Raw genomic sequence first — 23,067 nt, 5'->3', positions numbered from 1 at the left:
GCCCAAAGATCCCAAAATATCCAGAAAATGGACTAAATTTGTCAACTTTAAACGGGCACTTTGGAAAGGACCGTCCGCTCACTCCGTTATCTGTAGCTCATTTCACTGGCGCTTCTCCAACAATATGGGCATGTAAGGACACCAACGAAAGGTGTTCAAGAGCCTCTGTAACATGGAGGTAAACAGGGTAAGGACACTCACTTCGCCTGTTTTAGTTGGTGTTAGTTAACGTTAGCTTGACTCGCTAAACTCGGGGGCTCAGATTATACTCGGCTACGTAGCTGCATTACGGAGGTTTATAGTGTCGGATGAATTCGAGTTGGACTTCGATCACATTTACAAGAATAACGGTACCTCTACATTTGAGTTAAGCTTAATGCTAGGCTATTGTCATGAATAATGTTGGTTATTTATCTAGATACTGTCATAACAGTCAGTCATAACGGTGTTTTACCGCGGCGTTGTTCAGCTGTTGTCCACCAGTGACGTCACGGTTGCGTTCGAGAATTTCCGTAGCGAGCTCGGGTGTTTCCGTCAATTTTTAATAAAATTTTCAGTTTTAAAGCAAATTAAGCTGCTATTTTCATTTTAATTCATACTTATATATGTCAGTAACTACAATAATGTGAAATATTCATGGAGGTCCATTAAGTGGTGCTTAGCCTTTAGCATGAAACAGAAATATCCCTTTATAAACGGTAACATCTTACTTTTGAATGTCGATTCACATTCAGGGTACAGAAAACAAGCCTGACAACAGATATCATAGTCCTTAATTTATTATTCTTCCCAGCGCCGATCGTGGCCCGTCGTGTCAGTTTGTTATCCCAAAATTAATAAATTCAAATAAACGAACAGTGCAAATACGTCCAATGAGAGAATGAAATTATATGTATTGTAAAAATACATATAAAAATGTAACATTCCAAACGTAGGCGATTGTTTTCTGCTTCTGCTTGAGCTCCTGTAGGAATAGGTTGGGGTTGGGGTCAAGGCTGCAGTATTTCTACTGACCCCTTGAGTGAAGCCCATACAATCCTTGGTAGAGCCGTGCTCACGACCTACAAAGTCCACTATACAGGAAGTAGGGGGCAGTTTGGGATACAGCCTGACTGGGGAAGAAACAGGTTGTTCACAGACCAAGAGCCAGACAAATACGCTCTGAAGGAAAACAAACGGGTTTAAAAGAGTAAGCAGAAACTGTCGACGTAGGCTTATCTTTGAAAATTCAACTGACAATAAATAAACAGGTAGATGTTTGTGAAAAGTACACGGGGTGTAAGTCAGAGCTGAAAACGGTTAATTATTGATTAGGTAAAGAATGAATAATTGAAAATGCAAGTGAGCGTATAACACCCGAAGAGAAACAGGCGGGGCCCACAGGGACAGTCCAATCACAGGACTGGATTTCGTAGCTCGTCTGCTCCGGTGACCAATCAGAATTAGCGCAGTCCCATTTCCTGTTGTGGGTTTAAGAACCGTTAGAATGTAGTCCTGGAATAAGAAGAATGAGCCGACGGTAATGTTTATGAAGGTCGGGATGGATGGTGGCTCACTGCACACTCACCAGAGAATATAACATGTAAGTTAAATTTTCATGTGGACCTTTCTCTTAAACTGCGGGTTTGTATCGCGGTTCTGAAAGACGCGTTAACCGGAGATCAAGTGATGGAATTTAGATCCTTCGTGTCATTTAAGGCGCTAAATAAAAACAACTGAGTGTAGAACTGCAAGAAGCTGTTAATGTACACAAACCTGTTCATGTGTTCACACTTATATAAGCCTGCTTTATCTGACCTACTTGCTCAGTGGACTATGCTGGTGTCCGGTAACGTTATCATTAGATGCTTGTCTCACTCTTGCAGGAGTTTGCTTGCTTCACCAATAGCTTAGCCTAGCTGTCACTGTCTAGAAACAGCAGTGCTATAAACACAGGCAGTAGCACTCATTCCTCTTGAGTCTCAAGCAGCACAAAGAATAAAACATGAATAGGTTCTATCACTAGAGGTCAGTGGACACCTGTTCATCCAACATTTCTTTTAGAAATAACGATAATTGGGAGCTTGTCCCACCTTTGCTGAAAAAACAAAAACACAACCCATGCTAATAACAGGGGAAGCTCTTGAGGACCCTAAGGTCAACATGCCTCATGCCAAGTATGGACTGGAAGAGTTGTGGAGTCATGGAAAAGCATTTTTAAGTGATGGAGCACCATTGTGCATCACTGGGAAGAGTAGGAGTGCTGTGTGATTTCTGATCCAGTACTAACCAGTGTTTTTAGCTTTCTAGGTGTCCCGACATGCCTGGGCATCTTCTGTGGGCAGTGGATGTTTATGGAAGAGTGTTCAGCTTGTGTGCCACCGCAGGACACTGGAAACGGTCTAAAGATGTCCTGCTGGAGCTGAAACGGGTCACTGCTGCTGAGCAGTGCTGCTGGGGTATTGGCTGTGAGCATCAGGTCTATCTTAATGTGCTCCCGAGTGATGTGTCTATACGCCACCAAGAGGAGACATATGAAAACCAGGTACAGTGTCCAGCAGCGTACTCAAACTATACATTCACATTTACTGAGTTCAGTTCAGCTGAATTCAGTTCAGTTCAGTTCATTCATTCATTCATTATCTGTAAGCGCTTATCCAGTTCAGGGTCACGGTGGGTCCAGAGCCTACCTGGAATCATTGGGCGCAAGGCGGGAATACACCCTGGAGGGGGTGCCAGTCCTTCACAAGGCAACACACACACTCACACCTACAAACACTTTTGAGTCGCCAATCCACCTACCAACGCGTGTTTTTGTACTGTAGGAGGAAACCGGAGCACCCGGAGGAAACCCACGCAGACACAGGGAGAACACACCACGCTCCTCACAGACAGTCACTCGGAGGAAACCCACGCAGACACAGGGAGAACACACCAACTCCTCACAGACAGTCACCCGGAGGAAACCCACGCAGACACAGGGAGAACACACCACACTCCTCACAGCAGTTCAGTTCAGTTCAATATTATTTTTAGAGCATTTTGTAGAACTGATGAAATAGATTGCAAAAGCGAAGGAGTTGGTTTTAAATGATTTGTTTCCATTTCATATTTTAATCACTTCAGTTGGTCCATTCATTACAATGTTCTGGCACATTTTATAAAATACACATTACACTGTTTCATTCCAAAAGCAACAATATACAGCTGGGTGTACTCTGTAGATTTTACTAATGTTTTACAGAGATGGAACCCAGTTGAGGGATACACAGATACGCTTCTGCCCACAGACCGTTGGCCATGGACAGATGAGTCAGGACAAATGCCACAGCCTCTCCACAGCTTCCTCCTGCCATCGGATAACTGGGAATGGGAGGGGGACTGGTATGTGGATGATGACAGCTGTGGGAGAGAGTCTACTGCAACAGGGGTGAGGGATGCACGTTTAACAATTACAGAAATTAAAATGTCACATTTCCCAAATCCGTTTATTTGAGTTGGTGTGTATTGTTACTTCATGGACGTAAGGCTCAGATTCACCGAGTTAGTATTGATGAGTTACTGATAATAAGTTGCTGAAATGATTGATATTGTAGGGCTGGGAGTATGCCGTAGACTTCCCTGCCACCTTCACCAAAGAGAAGAAATGGAACTCTTGCGTCCGTCGCAGGCGATGGCTTCGATACAGGAGATACAAAGCACGAGGCTCTTGGGCCAAGGTATAAACTGCTCACAGCTGATAGGGCACTCACAGTGTATTATGGGGAATGAAGAAAGTTCATTTATTCATTATCTGTAAGCGCTTATCCAATTCAGGGTCGCGGTGGGTCCAGAGCCTACCTGGAATCATTGGGCGCAAGGCGGGAACACACCCTGGAGGGGGCACCAGTTCTTCACAGGGCAACACAGACACATACACACACATTCACTCACACAGTCACACCTACAGACACTTTTTTTGAGTCGCCAATCCACCTACCAACGTGTGTTTTTGGACTGTGGGAGGAAACTGGAGCACCCGGAGGAAACCCACGCAGACACAGAGAGAACACACCACACTCCCCACAGACAGTCACCCGGAGGAAACCCACGCAGACACAGAGAGAACACACCACACTCCCCACAGACAGTCACCCGGAGGAAACCCACGCAGACACAGAGAGAACACACCACACTCCTCACAGACAGTCACTTGGAGCGGGGATCAAACCCACAACCTCCAGGTCCCTGGAGCTGTGTGACTGCGACACAAACCTGCTGCGCCACCGTGCCGCCCCGGAATGAAGAAAGTATTCTTGTAAAATGATGTATTTAAAACTAAGTTTAAAATGCCAGTGTGGTGCAGTAAAAAGCAAATAGTTCATTAAAGAATGTGACAGGTGTAGCACTATGATATATTAGAAGGTACTGCCTATGTGCTAGTGTGTATTACACTTCACTTACCCACACAGTTTGAGCTTTGCTTTCAAGAGGATGCTAAATATGGGTCAGAGACTTCGGCCATACACCGATTTGGCTGTAAACAAACATAAACATTCATGGTCCGCGCTGACGTAACAAAAGTAATGATCAGAGCATAAATCTCTGATTTAGTGCGATAAGTAGTCAGTGTGATGTTTTTTTCTTTCAGGTGCCGTTAGACAGGGGTCGGCCCCCTCCAGAGCCTTTCACTGACATCACCTGTGGAGGCTGGAGGATGAGGGACAGTCCAGAGAAGCACATCTGTCTTTGGGCTGTGTCTCAACAAGGGAAGGTAAGGTTTCCATTGTTAAGATATGCAAATAAAAACACATACAAGTGGTGAAACCTCCATAGAAAAGCATTGTAAATAGAATGTGACCCTCCTAAACAAAAGGTCACCTTGCTCAATGACAATCATAAGCTAAAAGGGCATAAAGCCCCTAGCGCTGAACTGTAAAGCAGTGGAACTGTAATTGCTGGAATGAAGACACTCCGTACAGTATCTTAGATAGAGGGCTATTCAGAAATAATCATCCAACATTCCTTACCTGATCTCACTAAACTATATGTAGCTGAATGCAATCAAATGCTCATAGCAATATTCCAATGTATATTTTAAATATTTCATAGATGAGAAGGGGCTGTTACTGCTGCTTAAGTTAACTCCCAATTAATTTCAGAAAAGAACACTGGGCAAGTGGCTGTAAACTGTTTATTGTTGGGCATATAGTATATGTTAGTTCTCATTTTTGACCACTAGAGGTCATTGTAGATCTGTGATGGTCACTGGCATGGCTTCACACATATTGTTTAGATGTGCTGAAGGGTCTTGTGCTCTGCTAATAGACTTTTCACTTAGATTTAGGGGAATGTACATAATCTCTTAGATGAGCTCTGGTTTATTGGCTTATTGCAGTCAGATGACATTTGTGCTTATTTCCTTGCCCCACTCCTCAGGTGTGGTTCCGTACAGGTGTCCAGCAGCAGAACCCAGAGGGGTCAGTGTGGGAGTACGTTCCTGTACCCAAAGAGGTGTCACAGATCAGTGCTGGCCCAGGTGACCTACTGTGGGCGGTGCTGTGGGACGGACAGCTTCTCGTCAGAACCGGCATCGGCAAGGATTGCCCCAAAGGTGATGGAAGATGTGTGTGTGTGTGTGTGTGTGTGTGAGGAATACTTAACGATCTGAGTGTTTTGTAAATTGAACAACACCTACCTGCCATTTTAATGCTTATTAGGGATCTACATTTTTCAGTGAAGAGCCACCACGGTTTTCTGGTTTTATAGATGCCACAGAAAATAACTGGACTGGACTGGAATACATTATCATTATCTGTAACCCTTATCCAGTTCAGGGTCGCGGTGGGTCCAGAGCCTACCTGGAATCATTAGGCGCAAGGTGGGAATACACCCTGGAGGGGGCGCCAGTCCTTCACAGGGCAACACACACACTCACACATTCACTCAAATCTACGGACACTTTTGAGTCGCCAATCTTATCAACATGTTTTTGGACAACCGGAGCACCCGGAGGAAACCCACAGGGAGAACACACCACGCTCCTCGCAGACAGTCACCCGAAGGAAACCCACACAGACACAGGGAAAGCACACCACACTCCTCACAGACAGTCACCCGGAGGAAACCCATGCAGACACAGGGAAAGCACACCACACTCCTTACAGACAGTCACCCGGAGGAAACCCACACAGACACAGGGAGAGCACACCACACTCCTCACAGACAGTCACCCGGAGGAAACCCATGCAGACACAGGGAAAGCACACCACACTCCTTACAGACAGTCACCCGGAGGAAACCCACACAGACACAGGGAGAGCACACCACACTCCTCACAGACAGTCACCTGGAGGAAACCCATGGGGAGAACACACCACGCTCCTCGCAGACAATCACCCGAAGGAAACCCACGCAGACACAGGGAAAGCACACCACACTCCTCACAGACAGTCACCCGGAGGAAACCCACACAGACACAGGGAAAGCACACCACACTCCTCACAGTCACCCGGAGGAAACCCACGCAGACACAGGGAGAGCACACCACACTCCTCACATACAGTCACCCGGAGGAAACCCACACAGACACAGGGAGAACCCTAACCCGCCCTGGACTGGATTTTCAGCCTGCATATTTTAATTATATGCACAAGTCAATTAAATAAAAATAAATAAAAAATGACAGACAATGCATTTTCCCCAGTTTTTTGTCACAATAACCAGAGGCCTTAAGAGTTCTATTTTGTTTAAAATAAATCACATAGAGTCCTGACAAACTCCTCATTGTACATTGCATGCTCAATCAAGCCAGTCTTTTTTTTTTTTCTACTACATGTGTCTCATTGACTCTCTATATCCAAAAATCCACATCCATACAGTGTTTTGCATTTAGCACTGGATTGACTGATGTACTCTGATGTTCTACATGTTTGACGTGTCCCACTGAGGCAGCATTAACTGTGATTTTAAAAATAATAATAATACATTTTTTTGTATTTGAAAGAGTTGCTTTACCTTTCCTAGGTGCATCATGGGTGATGGTGGATCCTCCAAGCAAAGCAGGAGCCATCCATGTAGCAGTGGGTGTTAATGTAGTTTGGGCAGTCACCAAGGACAATAAAGTAAGTTTCCTACAATAATATTGTGATTTATAGATCTTGGGTAAATATTGGTCAGTTGTGGATATTTATTGACATCTGAGGAGTTATTTGCATATGCCCATAGTCCAAAGAGGACAATTTAGTCTTAGTCATTGTTCACCTGCCTCTTTCTTTCACCCTGATAGCCATTTTCAAAAGGCTTACGTATTATTACAAAAGCTTTACAAACAATTCTCTATTGGAAATGGTCAACAGCCTGATTCAAGACAACCGTAAGATAAAGGTCAAATGTTTACACTTCAGGGAAGAGGGCCAATGGGTAGAGTTTCTATTTACACGCATATATTTCATGTTAGAACAGAATGTGTCCCACTGAACATGAACATGTGTGTACACTTGTATGTGACAGGTGTGGTTCAGAAGAGGAGTGAACTCTCATAACTCCAGAGGCTTGGGCTGGATCAGTATTGGTGGAGAGATGGTGATGATCAGCGTGGGGCCCAATGACCAGGTGAGGCCCAGGACGGGCTACAAATAGAGGAGATGAGAAGATTTTACAGCCCAGCTGTTACATTTCTTTTAACATACACCAGTCCCTTAAAAGACACACCAAGGATATGCACAAGGACACCCAGCCACGGGTTATATAAGTCTAGGGCTACACACGCTCATGCTGTAAAACAGTAAAGATAGAAAGTGCTCTGCACGAATATAATTTATGACTGTACGCTCTCGTTTATTTTGTTTATGCAGTGGTCAACCTCTGAGCACATGAGGGATATTCAAATTACTCTAGAGTATGTACTTAGGCAGTTCCATTCATTTTCTAAAGAAAGCTTTTTATAGAAACACTTTACCTAAATGCAGTAACGCATGTAATGGTGGTGATTGCACCATGTGAAGCAGCAACAACAATATTACAGTATGATACAATGCACTTATGTTTGTAAATAATGTATTACAATTGCAGTATTTCCACCAAAGCATGTAGTTTGATAAGAGTAGACTATGGTTACTAAACAATTTAACACACAATAGGTTTCAGTATCTGTTAGCCAGGCTAACACAGAATCTGAAAGAGGCCATTCAGTTGTCTCCAAACATTTGGGTCCACTATTAAGGCCAAATGAGTAAACATTCATTCATTCATTATCTGTAAGCGCTTATCCAGTTCAGGGTCACGGTGGGTCCAGAGCCTATCTGGAATCACTGGGCTCAAGGCAGGAATACACCCAGGAGACAGTCCTTCACAGGGCAACACACACACACACACACATTCACTCACACACTCACACCTACGGACACTTTTGAGTCACCAATCCACCTACCAACGTGTGTTTTTGGACTGTGGGAGGAACCCGGAGCACCCGGAGGAAACCCACGCAGACACAGGGAGAACACACCACACTCCTCACAGACAGTCACCCGGAGGAAACCCACACAGCCACAGAGAGAACACACTAAACTCCTCACAGTCACCCGGAGGAAACTCGCGCATATACGGGGGAGAACACACCAAACTCAGAAAACACACCACACTCCTCACAGACAGTCACCCGGTGGAAACCCACGCAGACACAGAGAGAACACACCACACTCCTCACAGACAGTCACCGGAGGAAACCCACGCAGACACAGAGAGAACACACCACACTCCTCACAGACAGTCACCCGGAGGAAACCCACGCAGACACAGAGAGAACACACCACACTCCTCACAGACAGTCACCCGGAGGAAACCCACGCAGACACAGAGAGAACACACCACACTCCTCACAGACAGTCACCGGAGGAAACCCACGCAGACACAGAGAGAACACACCACACTCCTCACAGACAGTCACCCGGAGGAAACCCACGCAGACACAGAGAGAACACACCACACTCCTCACAGACAGTCACCCGGAGGAAACCCACGCAGACACAGGGAGAACACACCACACTCCTCACAGACAGTCACCCGGAGGAAACCCATGCAGACACAGAGAGAACACACCACACTCCTCACAGACAGTCACCCGGAGGAAACCCACGCAGACACAGAGAGAACACACCACACTCCTCACAGACAGTCACCCGGAGGAAACCCACGCAGACACCGAGAGAACACACCACACTCCTCACAGACAGTCACCCGGAGGAAACCCACGCAGACACCGAGAGAACACACCACACTCCTCACAGACAGTCACCCGGATCGGGAATCGAACCCACAACCTCCAGGTCCCTGGAGCTGTATGACTGCGACAATAACCTGCTGCACCTCTGTAAAATCTTCTCATCTACAAACGACGATCTACTCATTATCCCTCTCCTCACCGGTAAGAAGAAACTTATTGCTGTTACTATACCCCTTCTCTCTGGCAGGCAGATTGTAATGATGTAGTGCTATTATAATGATATACAGTGGCATTGCTGTGCTATGTGAACAGAATGTCCTTGGGGAAACCCATCTGCTGAGCCTGTCAGTGGAGAGGGAAAGAGGCGGGTGCAGTTCAGTTGTAATTACACCATCCTTCTCACATGCAACACTGAGGATTAAGCATCGCCAGACCCAGTCATCTGATGACCATTATGTTCATCCACAGAGACAGACTTGACCACTCTGCACACACAGTCATACTGTCCAGTCCTCAGCCCCTCGGCTCACACCCTCCGGCCTATCACATTTCCCTGGGTGTCACTTTTGGAGGAGTGACTGGAGCTCCTAAATGTCTGTGTGGATTTTACTAGCGATGTACCCTCCCCCTCATATATCTCTAACCTTCTCTCCTCTCTCTCTCCCGCTCATGCTCTCTTTGTAACTTAAGCACCAGCAACAGTATTCCAGCCATATATATACTCCTCCTATACTCTTGGCTTGTGATGGCCATACGGGAGCATATCTAATTTGAGTCTGGTCTCTGCACCACATGGCCATATTTCACATTTCATTCCCAGAAGCCCCAGCTGTACACAAGGCTCAGATGTAGCGCTAATATGCAGCTAATATTCTTCCACCTCTCTTCATTTGGGTTAATCAGACAGAATCAGACATAGCCCATCTGTGAGAAGCATGTCAGCACTTTAAAGAAAAAAAAAAAAAAAAAAAGCTGCCGCTGGATCAATTCAGGACACAGAGAATATGTTCCACTTTCTCGATTGATCCCATGTCCTAATTGCTACCACTTTTGTTCTATTAGCTGCTGTGTCTCTCCAGGTGGCTTGAGGACAATCTCCTCTCAGGGCAATTATCGGAAAAGTATTTCTCATCGATAAGATTATTAGAAGCTAATTCTGGCATGGCATGGGTTTCCTCCGGGTGACTGTCTGTGAGGAGTGTGGTGTGTTCTCCCTGTGTCTGCGTGGGTTTCCTCCGGGTGACTGTCTGTGAGGAGTGTGGTGTGTTCTCCCTGTGTCTGCGTGGGTTTCCTCCGGGTGACTGTCTGTGAGGAGTGTGGTGTGTTCTCCCTGTGTCTGCGTGTGTTTCCTCCGGGTGCTCCGGTATCATCCCACAGTCCAAAAACACGTTGGTAGGTGGATTGGCGACTCTAAAGTGTCCGTAGGTGTGAGTGTGTGAGTGTTGCCCTGTGAAGGACTGGCGCCCCCTCCAGGGTGTAGTTCCACCTTGCGCCCAATGATTCCAGGTAGGCTCTGGACCCACCGCGACCATGAACTGGATAAGCGCTTACAGATAAAGAATGAATGAATCAATTCTTTTACAAGATCATTTTTAAATACTAACCAGGAGCCCAGACCTCAGCATCATTCAATTAATTGATTTATTTGGATTATAAGAAGCAAAAAATGCTACTATGAAAAATTGTAGAATTAAAAGGTGAAAAGAATCGTTTTGAGTTATAGGTTTCTTTTTTCTTTTACAGATACATTTTCTGACAGTGAATATTATTATATTTTTTTAACTGTATTATGAACTATAGCTTAATTTAATTATATTCAGTGCCTTCATTTAATATTATCTTTTCAGTTGATATAATGTATTGCGATGTCAGTCATGGTGAGATAGCAACATGCATTTTATCAGTATTTACGATGTGTATTGGATTAAACCATAAACTGCAGTCCAGAATAATGACTTATCAGCTGATATACTGTCATTTTTATTTGGCATGTCTGGAGGAAACTGCAGCTATGTTCTGTATTTGATCGGACTCTGCGCTGACCTAAATGTCTGCTCTAGATCTGTTACCATAAAATTTAAGGCTTCTCAGATCTCTACTACTGTTGGGGAGTGGTAGTCCCGGCCATAACACTTCATAACTCATAATCGGCTCAGACAGGGATTGATAGTCCTCCGCAAACACCTGACAATGGCATATGTCAAATAAAACCAATAACTATAATATGCATCATACAGGAAGAGGAGGCAGACGTTTACGGTCTCAGCGTTGCTATTTCTTGCTGATAGAATAATTCTGGTTTAAAAAATTGCAGGTGTGGGGGGTTGGCACAGAGGACAGGACTGTTTATTTCCGCCATGGAGTGACCTCCACTGAGGTTACAGGCAAGGCTTGGATTCCTGTGTGCGCCCGATTGGACAGCGGTCGTACCTCAAAGAGGCCCAGGTCAGTCTTTCCATTATGACCATGCCGTACTGTGCTTTCCCAGCAGGTGGCATAAGATACACTTTAGATGTGGGCTTTAAAACTGCACAAGCTGCTAATACTGAAGTTATATCGCATGTATTTACATCTAAAAATATATTTTAAACGTGCTTTCCAATGTATGCTTCTTCTATAAGGCCTTTCCAGAAGAGTGTAGGCGATGTTGAAAGCTCAGATTCAGACCTCTCCTTGTGTCCCCTCTCTCTCTGGTCCACCGAACAGTGACAGCTGCCTCTTCAGTGGTCAGATCACTGAACCGTCTCAGGGCTCTGTACTTGGCTGTGACGATCCAGATGTCCCCCAGCCACACATCCCCAAAATCACCAGCTATAGTTTCATCTCTGCTCTGGTGGCTGACCGCAGTGCCCCTGTGGACCAAGAAGGTAGTGCTAAATAAATATAGGAGCGTTCTGTTAATATCTTGTCGATACTGTAATGTATGTGGTATATTTATATTTATCGACACCATCTAGCAGTACAGGAGACGGTAGAGGATGAAGGTGCTCCTGCCCAGGCTCCTGTACTACAGCCCGGTCAGACGAACGGTAGCGAAGTGCCCTGGAGCAACGTGGATCTGGAGGAAATGATGAAAGCTCCCCCAGTCAGCACTATACAAAGCTCCGTGGCCACGTACCCCGGAGACCTGGGAGCCATCGTGGAGCAAGAGGAGGGGCCACCATGGGCCTGGATCACAGGAGGAGGATGTGAGATAGACTCAAACTCCAGCATCAGCTGGTTGGAAACTACAGGTATGAGAGACAGAGCAGAATTTGTAACACGAGGGATCTGAGGTGTGTGTCTGCACGTGAAAACGTTCTCTTCCTTCTTTTCTCTCTCAGAAGGAGGTCTGCTGTCACCCACCCTCACTCCTGCTCTTAGTGCTGCAGGGGCTGGGGGTCCTATCGCAGAAAGAGCACTGGGAGAAAAAGAGAAAACACTGGAGAAGGTACAGGCATGTTAATTGTGATGTGATGGTTTTGTTGTAATTACCCACTCGAACATGGCTGTCATTTACAGAGTCAGTAAGTAAAGTAGTTCTTCCTCCTGGACGTGTGTAAGTGTGTGAGTGTGAGGAAAGGTATGATGTCCTGGTGGAGTGACTGGACACCACATCAGTGGAAGGAGGTGTGTGTGACTCTGGAGCAGGTCAGAGGCGGAGGAGTCTCCAGGGACGACATCCTCTACATCTCCTATACACAACATGAGGAGAGAAATGTGAGGGTAGACGTATGCAGCACAGCAACAATCCCTTCACACAATCCCTTCTAAACTGGCACCTCATTTTTAATACTGAAGCGTTACATCACATTTAAATGTGTAATTATAACCTAGGGCTTTTTATTCATAGTTTTAGTATAAGATCATAATCATGCGCTTTGTGTGTGTGGTAACGCATCTGAATTCTACCAAAGTATCTCTCTGTAATCCTCTGGTTTCAGTATCTTTATGCTTCCATGAGAGAGGTGACAGCTCTTGTCCCTGTGCTACGGGAGTCTTTGTATGCGCTGGCTGTTTACACAGCAGAGAGGACCAGGCAGAGATGGCCGATTCTGCTGGCTACAGAGTCCTATCAAGACTGGGAGAACTGGGTAATGTACCACAAACAGTTAAAAGTCTCTCGGCCAATCAGAAGTGTATTAACATAGAGACTTTATGTTACATTACATTTTTCTCTCTGAAGCCTAAAGCTTAACTCGTGGCTGCAGTTGGACTGAAAGCTGGTTATAAAATTTTTATTATCTGTGATACTTGGCTGAGTGGCTTTGAGCCTGTGGGATATGTAATAACATTATTAAGATGTGTGTGTGTGTGTGTGTGTGTGTGTTTCCTGCAGCTGTCTCTGCTGAGTGAGTCATGTTGTGAGTCCAGAGCTCTGAAGGGTCCCCCTTCTAAACAAGCTCTGTGGGCTGTCACCTCCAAAGGGGACATCATGGTGCATGACCCGTCTCCCAGCCTGGAGGCTCCTGCCCAGTACCTACCCTGTGAGCGGATGTAAGGCCTTCTGCCATTTCCCTCTTTTATTTTATGTTTCCCTATGTTCTCATAAACACTTTTTACTGCAGTCTTACTACATATTATTCGTGCGTTAATCTGGCAATGGTCCTAGGCGTTTGTAACTTGTTGCATCTTCACATCAGCTTGAATCATGTGGGTATTGATCACTCACCTGAATGTGTCTGTGATGTTTGTGCTTGATCATGTTTACAGTTTACTGTTGTATAAAGCCATCTTCTGTCAATTTGGCTTGGCATGCATGCATGTGGCTGTCTGTGTGTGTGTGTTCAGGTTCTGGCGTCAGGTCCCTGGTCATCTGCTTTGTGTGGAGTCTAACAGCGTGGGTGTGGTGTGGGGAATCGGTTATGACCACATGGCCTGGGTCTACACAGGGGGCTGCAGGGGAAACCAAGCTCAGGGTAAAGCCTATTCTAGTGAGAGTTCATTCTTTCATTCATTATCTGTAACCCTTATCCAGTTCAGGGTCGCGGTGGGTCCAGAGCCTACCTGGAATCATTGGGCACAAGGCGGGAATACACCCTGGAGGGGGCGCCAGTCCTTCGCAGGGTAACACAGACACACACACACTCATACCTACGGACACTTTTGAGTCGCCAATCCACCTACCAACGTGTGTTTTTGGACTGTGGGAGGAAACCGGAGCACCCGGAGGAAACCCACACAGACACAGAGAGAACACACCACACTCCTCACAGACAGTCACCCGGAGGAAACCCACGCAGACACAGGGAGAACACACCACACTCCTTACAGACAGTCACCCAGAGGAAACCCACGCACACACAGGGAGAACACACCAACTCCTCACAGACAGTCACCCGGAGGAAACCCACGCAGACACAGAGAGAACACACCAACTCCTCACAGACAGTCACCCGGAGGAAACCCACGCAGACACAGGGAGAACACACCAACTCCTCACAGTCACCCGGAGGAAACCCACGCAGACACAGGGAGAACACACCAACTCCTCACAGACAGTCACCCGGAGGAAACCCACGCAGACACAGAGAGAACACACCAACTCCTCACAGACAGTCACCCGGAGGAAACCCACGCAGACACAGGGAGAACACACCAACTCCTCACAGTCACCCGGAGGAAACCCACGCAGACACAGAGAGAACACACCAACTTCTCACAGACAGTCACCTGGAGGAAACCCACGCAGACACAGAGAGAACACACCAACTCCTCACAGACAGTCACCCGGAGGAAACCCACGCAGACACAGGGAGAACACACCAACTCCTCACAGACAGTCACCCGGAGGAAACCCACGCAGACACAGGGAGAACACACCAACTCCTCACAGTCACCCGGAGGAAACCCACGCAGACACAGAGAGAACACACAAACTCCTCACAGACAGTCACCTGGAGGAAACCCACACAGACACAGAGAGAACACACCAACTCCTCACAGACAGTCACCTGGAGGAAACCCACGCAGACACAGGCAGAACACACCACACTCCTCACAGACAATCACCCGGAGCGGGAATCGAACCCACAACCTCCAGGCCCCTGGAGCTGTGTGACTGCTACACTGCCCCTAGTGAGAGCTAGACTTAGTTAAAAGGAACACCCCAGGCGTTTTACACTTAATCTCTATTTGCAGCATACACCCATGAGCCAAAACATTAAGACCACTCGCATTGCCTTAATCATGAAGCCCATATCAAGGTATAAGCTAAACTACAGCTAGACTGTAAGTGAAACCTTAAGTTATTGCAGTCCCATATGTTTAACAATGCCGGATAATTTGCTGTGTGCAGTATTCTGCTGGGACATTAGTTTGAAACGTGCCATCAACCTTACCTGCGTAGTAGACAGTCACTCAGTAAATTTAGCATAGTGTGTGTTACAGTGCAAAACTAATTTAAATATGTCTCTGGATGTCATCACCTGTTGCAGCCATTATTAATATCTCTCCTCTTGAAATCCTCTTTACATCAGGTGGTGAAGTGAATCAGCAGATACTGACGGATATTAGGAATGTCTGTATCTATGAGAACCAGCGCTGGAACCCTGTAACAGGATACACAGATAAGTATGTTTTCCTCATACCCTCAAGGTTTTTTTATTATTATTATTTATTACATTTTTTTACATTTACATCTATTCTTGACCACTCTTTTACACTCTCCCCTTCCCAGGGGTCTCCCCACGGACCGGTACATGTGGAGCGATGCCCTTGGACTGAAGGAGTGCACCAAAGAGAATACGAAACCTCCCTCCCCACAGTGGACATGGGTAGGATTACTGGTCATTACATGTGAAGCAGCACAGTGATGGTGTATACCGTAGCTCACTACAGTACAGCTCTGAGTAGGACTAATTGTAATCATTTATTTGAATAATTTATAACTGACAAGGGCCAAAAAAGCTTCAGGGAACTGGAGGTTTTTGGGTTCGAACCCTGCTCTGGGTGACTGTCTGTGAGGAGTGTGGTGTGTTCTCCCTGTGTCTGCGTGGGTTTCCTCCGGGTGACTGTCTGTGAGGAGTGTGGTGTGTTCTCCCTGTGTCTGCGTGGGTTTCCTCCGGGTGACTGTGAGGAGTGTGGTGTGTTCTCCCTGTGTCTGCGTGGGTTTCCTCCGGGTGACTGTCTGTGAGAAGTGTGGTGTGTTCTCCCTGTGTCTGCATGGGATTCCTCTGGGTGACTGTCTGTGAGGAGTGTGGTGTGTTCTCCCTGTGTCTGCATGGGTTTCCTCTGGGTGACTGTCTGTGAGGAGTGTGGTGTGTTCTCCCTGTGTCTGCGTGGGTTTCCTCTGGGTGACTGTCTGTGAGGAGTGTGGTGTGTTCTCCCTGTGTCTGCGTGGGTTTCCTCCGGGTGACTGTGAGGAGTGTGGTGTGTTCTCCCTGTGTCTGCGTGGGTTTCCTCCGGGTGACTGTCTGTGAGAAGTGTGGTGTGTTCTCCCTGTGTCTGCATGGGATTCCTCCGGGTGACTGTCTGTGAGGAGTGTGGTGTGTTCTCCCTGTGTCTGTGTGGGTTTCCTCCGGGTGACTGTCTGTGAGGAGTGTGGTGTGTTCTCCCTGTGTCTGCGTGGGTTTCCTCCGGGTGACTGTCTGTGAGGAGTGTGGTGTGTTCTCCCTGTGTCTGCGTGGGTTTCCTCCGGGTGACTGTCTGTGAGAAGTGTGGTGTGTTCTCCCTGTGTCTGCATGGGATTCCTCTGGGTGACTGTCTGTGAGGAGTGTGGTGTGTTCTCCCTGTGTCCGCGTGGGTTTCTTCCGGGTGACTGTCTATGAGGAGTGTGGTGTGTTCTCCCTGTGTCTGTGTGGGTTTCCTCCGGGTGACTGTCTGTGAGGAGTGTGGTGTGTTCTCCCTGTGTCTGCGTGGGTTTCCTCCGGGTGACTGTCTGTGAGAAGTGTGGTGTGTTCTCCCTGTGTCTGCGTGGGTTTCCTCTGGGTGACTGTCTGTGAGAAGTGTGGTGTGTTCTCCCTGTGTCTGCGTGGGTTTCCTCCGGGTGACTGTCTGTTAGGAGTGTGGTGTGTTCTCCCTGTGTCTGCATGGGATTCCTCTGGGTGACTGTCTGTGAGGAGTTTGGTGTGTTCTCTGTGTCTGCATGGGTTTCCTCCGGGTGACTGTCTGTGAGGAGTGTGGTGTGTTCTCCCTGTGTCTGCGTGGGTTTCCTCCGGGTGACTGTCTGTGAGGAGTGTGGTGTGTTCAACCTGTGTCTGTGTGGGTTTCCTCCGGGTGACTGTCTGTGAGGAGTGTGGTGTGTTCTCCCTGTGTCTGTGTGGGTTTCCTCCGGGTGACTGTCTGTGAGGAGTGTGGTGTGTTCTCCCTGTGTCCGCGTGGGTTTCCTCCGGGTGACTGTCTGTGAGGAGTGTGGTGTGTTCTCCTTGTGTCTGCGTGGGTTTCCTCCAGGTGACTGTCTGTGAGGAGTGTGGTGTGTTCTCCCTGTGTCTGTGTGGGTTTCCTCCAGGTGACTGTCTGTGAGGAGTGTGGTGTGTTCTCCCTGTGTCTGTGTGGGTTTCCTCCAGGTGACTGTCTGTGAGGAGTGTGGTGTGTTCTCCCTGTGTCCGTGTGGGTTTCCTCCAGGTGACTGTCTGTGAGGATTGTGGTGTGTTCTCCCTGTGTCTGCGTGGGTTTCCTCCGGGTGACTGTTTGGCTCCGGACCCACCACGTCCCTGAACTGGACACGTAGTCACAGACAATGAATGAATGAAAGACAGAATGTAACTGGCATAATTTAGGGCCTAACTGTCTAAAACTAGACTATTGCAGTGGCACTGGAGATTGAGTTTGATTATTAGAGATGACCTTGCAGTGCTTAATAAACTTTTAACACAGAATAAGTGCCTGCTTTCTGTGTGGTCAAGATGGGCTTCACTGTCCCCCCATTACTCAGTATGATGCCAGCCAGTGCAGACAGGTATAAACTGGCGTAACAGATTTGCAGTTAGTGTTCTCCTCCAAGCATGTTCAGACTCCCAACCAAAAACAGTTAAAGATGCAGATACTGGCTTCACTTATAGCTCATAGCTAGTGGGTGGAACGGGCCATGACACAAATTTCAGCAGAAATCCTGGTTTAAGATTTCCATGCTTCAAAATCAGTGCAATTTAATTGGCTTCGGTGATACCCTTATAAATGAATGTAATATGACAGTAATGGGTGTCATTACCCTATAATCAGGTGCTCTGAATGTTTACAACAAATGTTCTGTGTCCCTGACCGTAGGTGTCCGACTGGGCCATTGATTTCAGCACCCCGGGAGGAACAGACAAGGAAGGTTGGCAGTACGCTGCAGATTTCCCAGTGTAAGTCTTTTCCCTGTGTTCACTGTTACAGTGAACCGTCAACGGATGACACATCTGAGCTGTCGTTTTTTTGTATCCATTTCAGGACGTTTCAGGGATATAAGACCATGAAGGACTTTGTGAGACGAAGGCGATGGGTCAGGTAAAGACCAGTGGTACGTTACACTTGGTACATAAAATAAATCAGTGGAACTAGTTTGTGCCTGTTCTCTTTCTCTTCAGGAAGTGTAAGATTACACTGACGGGGCCCTGGCAGAAAGTCCCACCCATCCGGCTGATTGATGTCACCATTCTGCCATGTCTGGCTCAGAGCAGCGTGGAGCAGGTGCCTGTGTGGGCCATCAGTGAAAAAGGAGATGTACTTTGTCGTCTGGGAGTCAGCGCTCAAAGCCCAGCTGTGAGGACACTCCCATTCTAAGTGCAGTCTTTGCATAACACCGCACGCTATAACCGTCTGTACTGTCCCATCCCGTCAGAACTCACGGCTAAACTGTATGTCCAAAAATGTGTAGACACTCCCAGTGGTTAGTGAAAACTGCACACTACGGGTGGTATGCCCTAAATGCTTGCGTTTAATGTTTTGTAAATGTTTATTCACTTAAAAACAAATGGACACTGGCCTTAAGGTCAAGTGCTGATTAGGATGGGTAGAAAAACCCCAGACACTGGGCAGGGAGGTGGACCTCCAGCCTTTGAAGTGATGGAGCACCATCCAATACCAACATGTGTTGGAGTCGCATGCGTCCCTTTTAATATCGTGCTTCTGTTGCGCGATGGCAACGCACCTTTCACCTGACATTTCTTCTGATGTCAAGGCTGTCTACAGGGAAATTATCCCCCTGTTCTGCAGTGGCAGTGTCTGATCTTCTGGGAAGTCTTTATAGAAGATGTTAGAATATTGTTGAGGAGATTTGATTACAGTCAATCTCATAAAAACATTAACAAGGTCAATTATTGATATTTATGATTAGTCCCGTACAATCTCACCTCTTCTGCTCATCCCGGAATAAAAGGACGATTCCCAGTTGAACTCTGATCCACTCAATCCACAGGGAAGTTCCTGGCTCCACGTGGGGACAGATCAACCTTTTAAGTCCATCAGCATTGGAGGAGGACATCAGGTGTGGGCCATCGCCCGGGATGGGGCTGTGTTCTACCGTGGCTCAGTATCATCTCAAAACCCTGCAGGTGAGGCCACAAAGACGCAGGTCAGGAATAAGAACTGTCCTCCTTCCGTGACACACACATCTGGAAGGTTTTAGATTTTTTGAAATATTTGTTCCAGGCGAGTGCTGGTACCACATTCCCTCTCCGCCGAGACAGACCCTGAGACAGGTGTCTGTGGGCAGGACCTCTGTTTATGCAGTGGATGAAAACGGTAACTGTTAAAACAACTTATGTTTTCTGTCTCAAAAAGTGATGGAGAAAGCCTTAATTATATTTAATTCAAATTTACACAGAAGCCCTTACAACTCTAAACATTGTCTTCCCTGCAGATAATCTGTGGTACAGGCAGGGTCTGACCCCCAGTTATCCACAGGGATCGGTGTGGGAGCTCATCTCCAGTAACGTGTGCAGGGTTTCTGTGGGACCGCTGGACCAGGTCTTAGATTTCTAATAAATAAACACCTGTGCAGTTTCGCAAATAGGAAACAAGCTTGTTTATACAATTACACACATTTGATATATAATTATTGTTAGAACAAACACTGTATTAGAACAAAGCAGTTACCTGAATGTGGGGTGCAGTAGTCCTCCAAGACTTTCTCACATTTCCTCCTGCTCATCTCCAGGTTTGGATTATAGCTGATAAAGTCCCTGGTTATCCATCAGAAAGCTCAGGCACCGTGTGCCATAGGCTTGGGATTCGGCCCATGCAGCCCAAAGGACTGTCCTGGGATTTTGGAATTGGGGTGAGTCTACATTAATCAATTAGATTTGTTTCATCAAAAACAAAACTGAAAAAAAAAATCCTTTCTGATTCCTGAGGACAAAAACGGGGCGACACGGTGGTGCAGCAGGTTAGTGTCACAGCTTCAGGGACCTGGAGGTTTTGGGTTCGATTCCCGCTCCGGGTGACTGTCTGTAGGGAGTGTGGTGTGTTCTCCCTGTGTCTGCGTGGGTTTCCTCCGAGTGACTGTCTGTGAGGAGTGTGGTGTGTTCTCTCCGGTTCTGCGTGGGTTTCCTCCGAGTGACTGTCCTGTGAGGAGTGTGGTGTGTTCTCTCCGGTTCTGCGTGGGTTTCCTCCGGGTGACTGTCTGTGAGGAGTGCGGTGTGTTCTCCCCGTGTCTGCGTGGGTTTCCTCCAGGTGACTGTCTGTGAGCAGTGTGGTGTGTTCTCCCCGTGTCTGCGTGGGTTTCCTCCGGGTGACTGTCTGTGAGGAGTGTGGTGTGTTCTCCCCGTGTCTGCGTGGGTTTCCTCCGGGTGACTGTCTGTGAGGAGTGTGGTGTGTTCTCCCTGTGTCTGTGTGGGTTTCCTCCGGGTGACTGTCTGTGAGGAGTGTGGTGTGTTCTCCCCGTGTCTGCGTGGGTTTCCTCCGGGTGACTGTCTGTGAGGAGTGTGGTGTGTTCTCCCCGTGTCTGCGTGGGTTTCCTCCGGGTGACTGTCTGTGAGGAGTGTGGTGTGTTCTCCCCGTGTCTGCGTGGGTTTCCTCCGGGTGACTGTCTGTGAGGAGTGTGGTGTGTTCTCCCCGTGTCTGAGTGGGTTTCCTCCGGGTGACTGTCTGTGAGGAGTGTGGTGTGTTCTCCCCGTGTCTGCGTGGGTTTCCTCCGGGTGACTGTCTGTGAGCAGTGTGGTGTGTTCTCCCCGTGTCTGCGTGGGTTTCCTCCGGGTGACTGTCTGTGAGGAGTGTGGTGTGTTCTCCCCGTGTCTGCGTGGGTTTCCTCCGGGTGACTGTCTGTGAGGAGTGTGGTGTGTTCTCCCCGTGTCTGCGTGGGTTTCCTCCGGGTGACTGTCTGTGAGGAGTGTGGTGTGTTCTCCCCGTGTCTGCGTGAGTTTCCTCCGGGTGACTGTCTGTGAGGAGTGTGGTGTGTTCTCCCCGTGTCTGCGTGAGTTTCCTCCGGGTGACTGTCTGTGAGGAGTGTGGTGTGTTCTCCCCGTGTCTGCGTGGGTTTCCTCCGGGTGACTGTCTGTGAGGAGTGTGGTGTGTTCTCCCCGTGTCTGCGTGGGTTTCCTCCGGGTGACTGTCTGTGAGGAGTGTGGTGTGTTCTCCCCGTGTCTGAGTGGGTTTCCTCCGGGTGACTGTCTGTGAGGAGTGTGGTGTGTTCTCCCCGTGTCTGCGTGGGTTTCCTCCGGGTGACTGTCTGTGAGCAGTGTGGTGTGTTCTCCCCGTGTCTGCGTGGGTTTCCTCCGGGTGACTGTCTGTGAGGAGTGTGGTGTGTTCTCCCCGTGTCTGCGTGGGTTTCCTCCGGGTGACTGTCTGTGAGGAGTGTGGTGTGTTCTCCCTGTGTCTGTGTGGGTTTCCTCCGGGTGACTGTCTGTGAGGAATGTGGTGTGTTCTCCCTGTGTCTGCGTGAGTTTCCTCCGGTTTCCTCCTACTCTCCAAAAACACACGTTGGTAGGTGGATTGGCGACTCAAAAGTGTTCGTAGGTGTGAGTGAATGTGTGTGTGTGTGTGTGTGTTGCCCTGTGAAGGACTGGCGCCCCCTCCAGGGTGTATTCCCGCCTTGCGCCCAATGATTCCAGGTAGGCTCTGAACCCACCGCGACCCTGAACTGGATAAGGGTTACAGATACTGAATGAATGAATAAAAATTAGGTTACAAAATGGTGGAAGGATGTGTCCGAGTTGTTTGTACTTTAAAACAGTGGAGGTGTGTTTCTGTGTGTGTCCTGACACAGGGAGGATGGGAGCACCTGTCGGTGCGAGGGAATTCCACAGAGGCTCAGCGTGCAGCTCCATGCAGTCCTCTGCCTACCAGGGACCAGGCGCAGGTGAATGGGAACAGTGCAGGTTGTTAAACCCCTGCACCTTCCACTATCCTCCTCACCATCATTACTGCCTGCCTGCATGCCTCAGCCCACCACCACAAAGACCCTTTCTTTCAACCATATGTGACTTTCCAATTTTTGTTTTCTCCATGCGTGTGTGTGCGCTTGTGTGTATTCTTTGTTTTAAACATTTGCATGAACAACAGACTATGTTCTTCTGTCAGAGATGAGTCTAAGCCTGCTGTTGGATGCATGGACCAGTTTCTCATTTTAAACAATGTACTTCTATTTATTTAAACCGAATGGTTTTATTTATTTGATTTAATCTGAATGACTTTATTTGTGGATCTTCGAGTCACTGCCGTTACCTTTGCCTCTTTACATTCCCAGTTTTTTCTTGTGATGTATATGTTTTCAGTGAAAAAGGACAGACTCAACTGTGACATCATCGTTTAAAAAGCTTTCTTTAGCATGTGATAAATCAACAATGTGCTCTGTACACACGCAGTATTGACTGACTGTGTTTTCCAATCAATACACATCAATATAACGTGTACACAAGCACACGACACAGCATTTAACACTTCATACTGTAATATGCTAACATTTAAACGTTTGGGATCAATTGCAATGTTAATTTTTGTTATTTCAGCTACAATATTTAATTAAAGAGTGCATTTAAATATTACCC

At 47.4% G+C, this 23,067-nt stretch overlaps 1 protein-coding gene across 4 annotated transcripts; it reads left to right on the top strand.

Moving 5' to 3' along the window:
• The first annotated feature begins 1,469 nt into the window (after positions 1-1,469).
• On the top strand, positions 1,470-23,066 carry tecpr1b (tectonin beta-propeller repeat containing 1b). Of its 4 annotated transcripts, none has more exons than XM_066641525.1 (27): positions 1,470-1,582; positions 2,282-2,524; positions 2,805-2,987; positions 3,224-3,409; positions 3,576-3,698; positions 4,610-4,732; positions 5,398-5,572; positions 6,985-7,082; positions 7,471-7,572; positions 11,496-11,626; positions 11,888-12,048; positions 12,142-12,414; positions 12,505-12,611; positions 12,725-12,880; positions 13,105-13,254; positions 13,500-13,657; positions 13,952-14,079; positions 15,640-15,733; positions 15,840-15,936; positions 18,368-18,447; positions 18,533-18,589; positions 18,670-18,844; positions 19,500-19,635; positions 19,733-19,825; positions 19,944-20,050; positions 20,241-20,360; positions 22,287-23,064. In XM_066641525.1, exons 2-27 carry the CDS (start codon positions 2,300-2,302, stop codon positions 22,404-22,406), a joined length of 3,558 nt encoding a protein of 1,185 aa, XP_066497622.1. In that variant the 5' UTR covers positions 1,470-1,582; positions 2,282-2,299; the 3' UTR covers positions 22,407-23,064. The 4 variants fall into 4 exon arrangements, with proteins under 4 accessions (XP_066497622.1, XP_066497621.1, XP_066497624.1 ...); XM_066641524.1 differs by having other exon boundaries at positions 12,139-12,414; XM_066641527.1 differs by lacking the exon at positions 2,805-2,987 and having other exon boundaries at positions 22,287-23,066.
• Position 23,067: the final 1 nt, after the last annotated feature.

This window comes from Hoplias malabaricus, chromosome 13 (assembly GCF_029633855.1).
Source record: "Hoplias malabaricus isolate fHopMal1 chromosome 13, fHopMal1.hap1, whole genome shotgun sequence".
Taxonomy (NCBI): Eukaryota; Metazoa; Chordata; class Actinopteri; order Characiformes; family Erythrinidae; genus Hoplias; species Hoplias malabaricus.
The sequence above is the reverse complement of the archived record's forward strand: the minus strand, read 5'-3'. Positions and strand labels throughout refer to the sequence as shown.

Excerpts from the sequence above, each read along its gene's own strand:
- tecpr1b (XM_066641524.1), top strand. The coding sequence starts at position 2,300 with ATGCCTGGGCATCTTCTGTGGGCAGTGGATGTTTATGGAAGAGTGTTC. Across the intron at positions 11,627-11,887 it reads CGTACCTCAAAGAGGCCCAG|TGACAGCTGCCTCTTCAGTG; the intron begins GTCAGTCTTTCC and ends TCCACCGAACAG. Across the intron at positions 12,612-12,724 it reads AAGAGAAAACACTGGAGAAG|TGTGTGAGTGTGAGGAAAGG; the intron begins GTACAGGCATGT and ends GACGTGTGTAAG.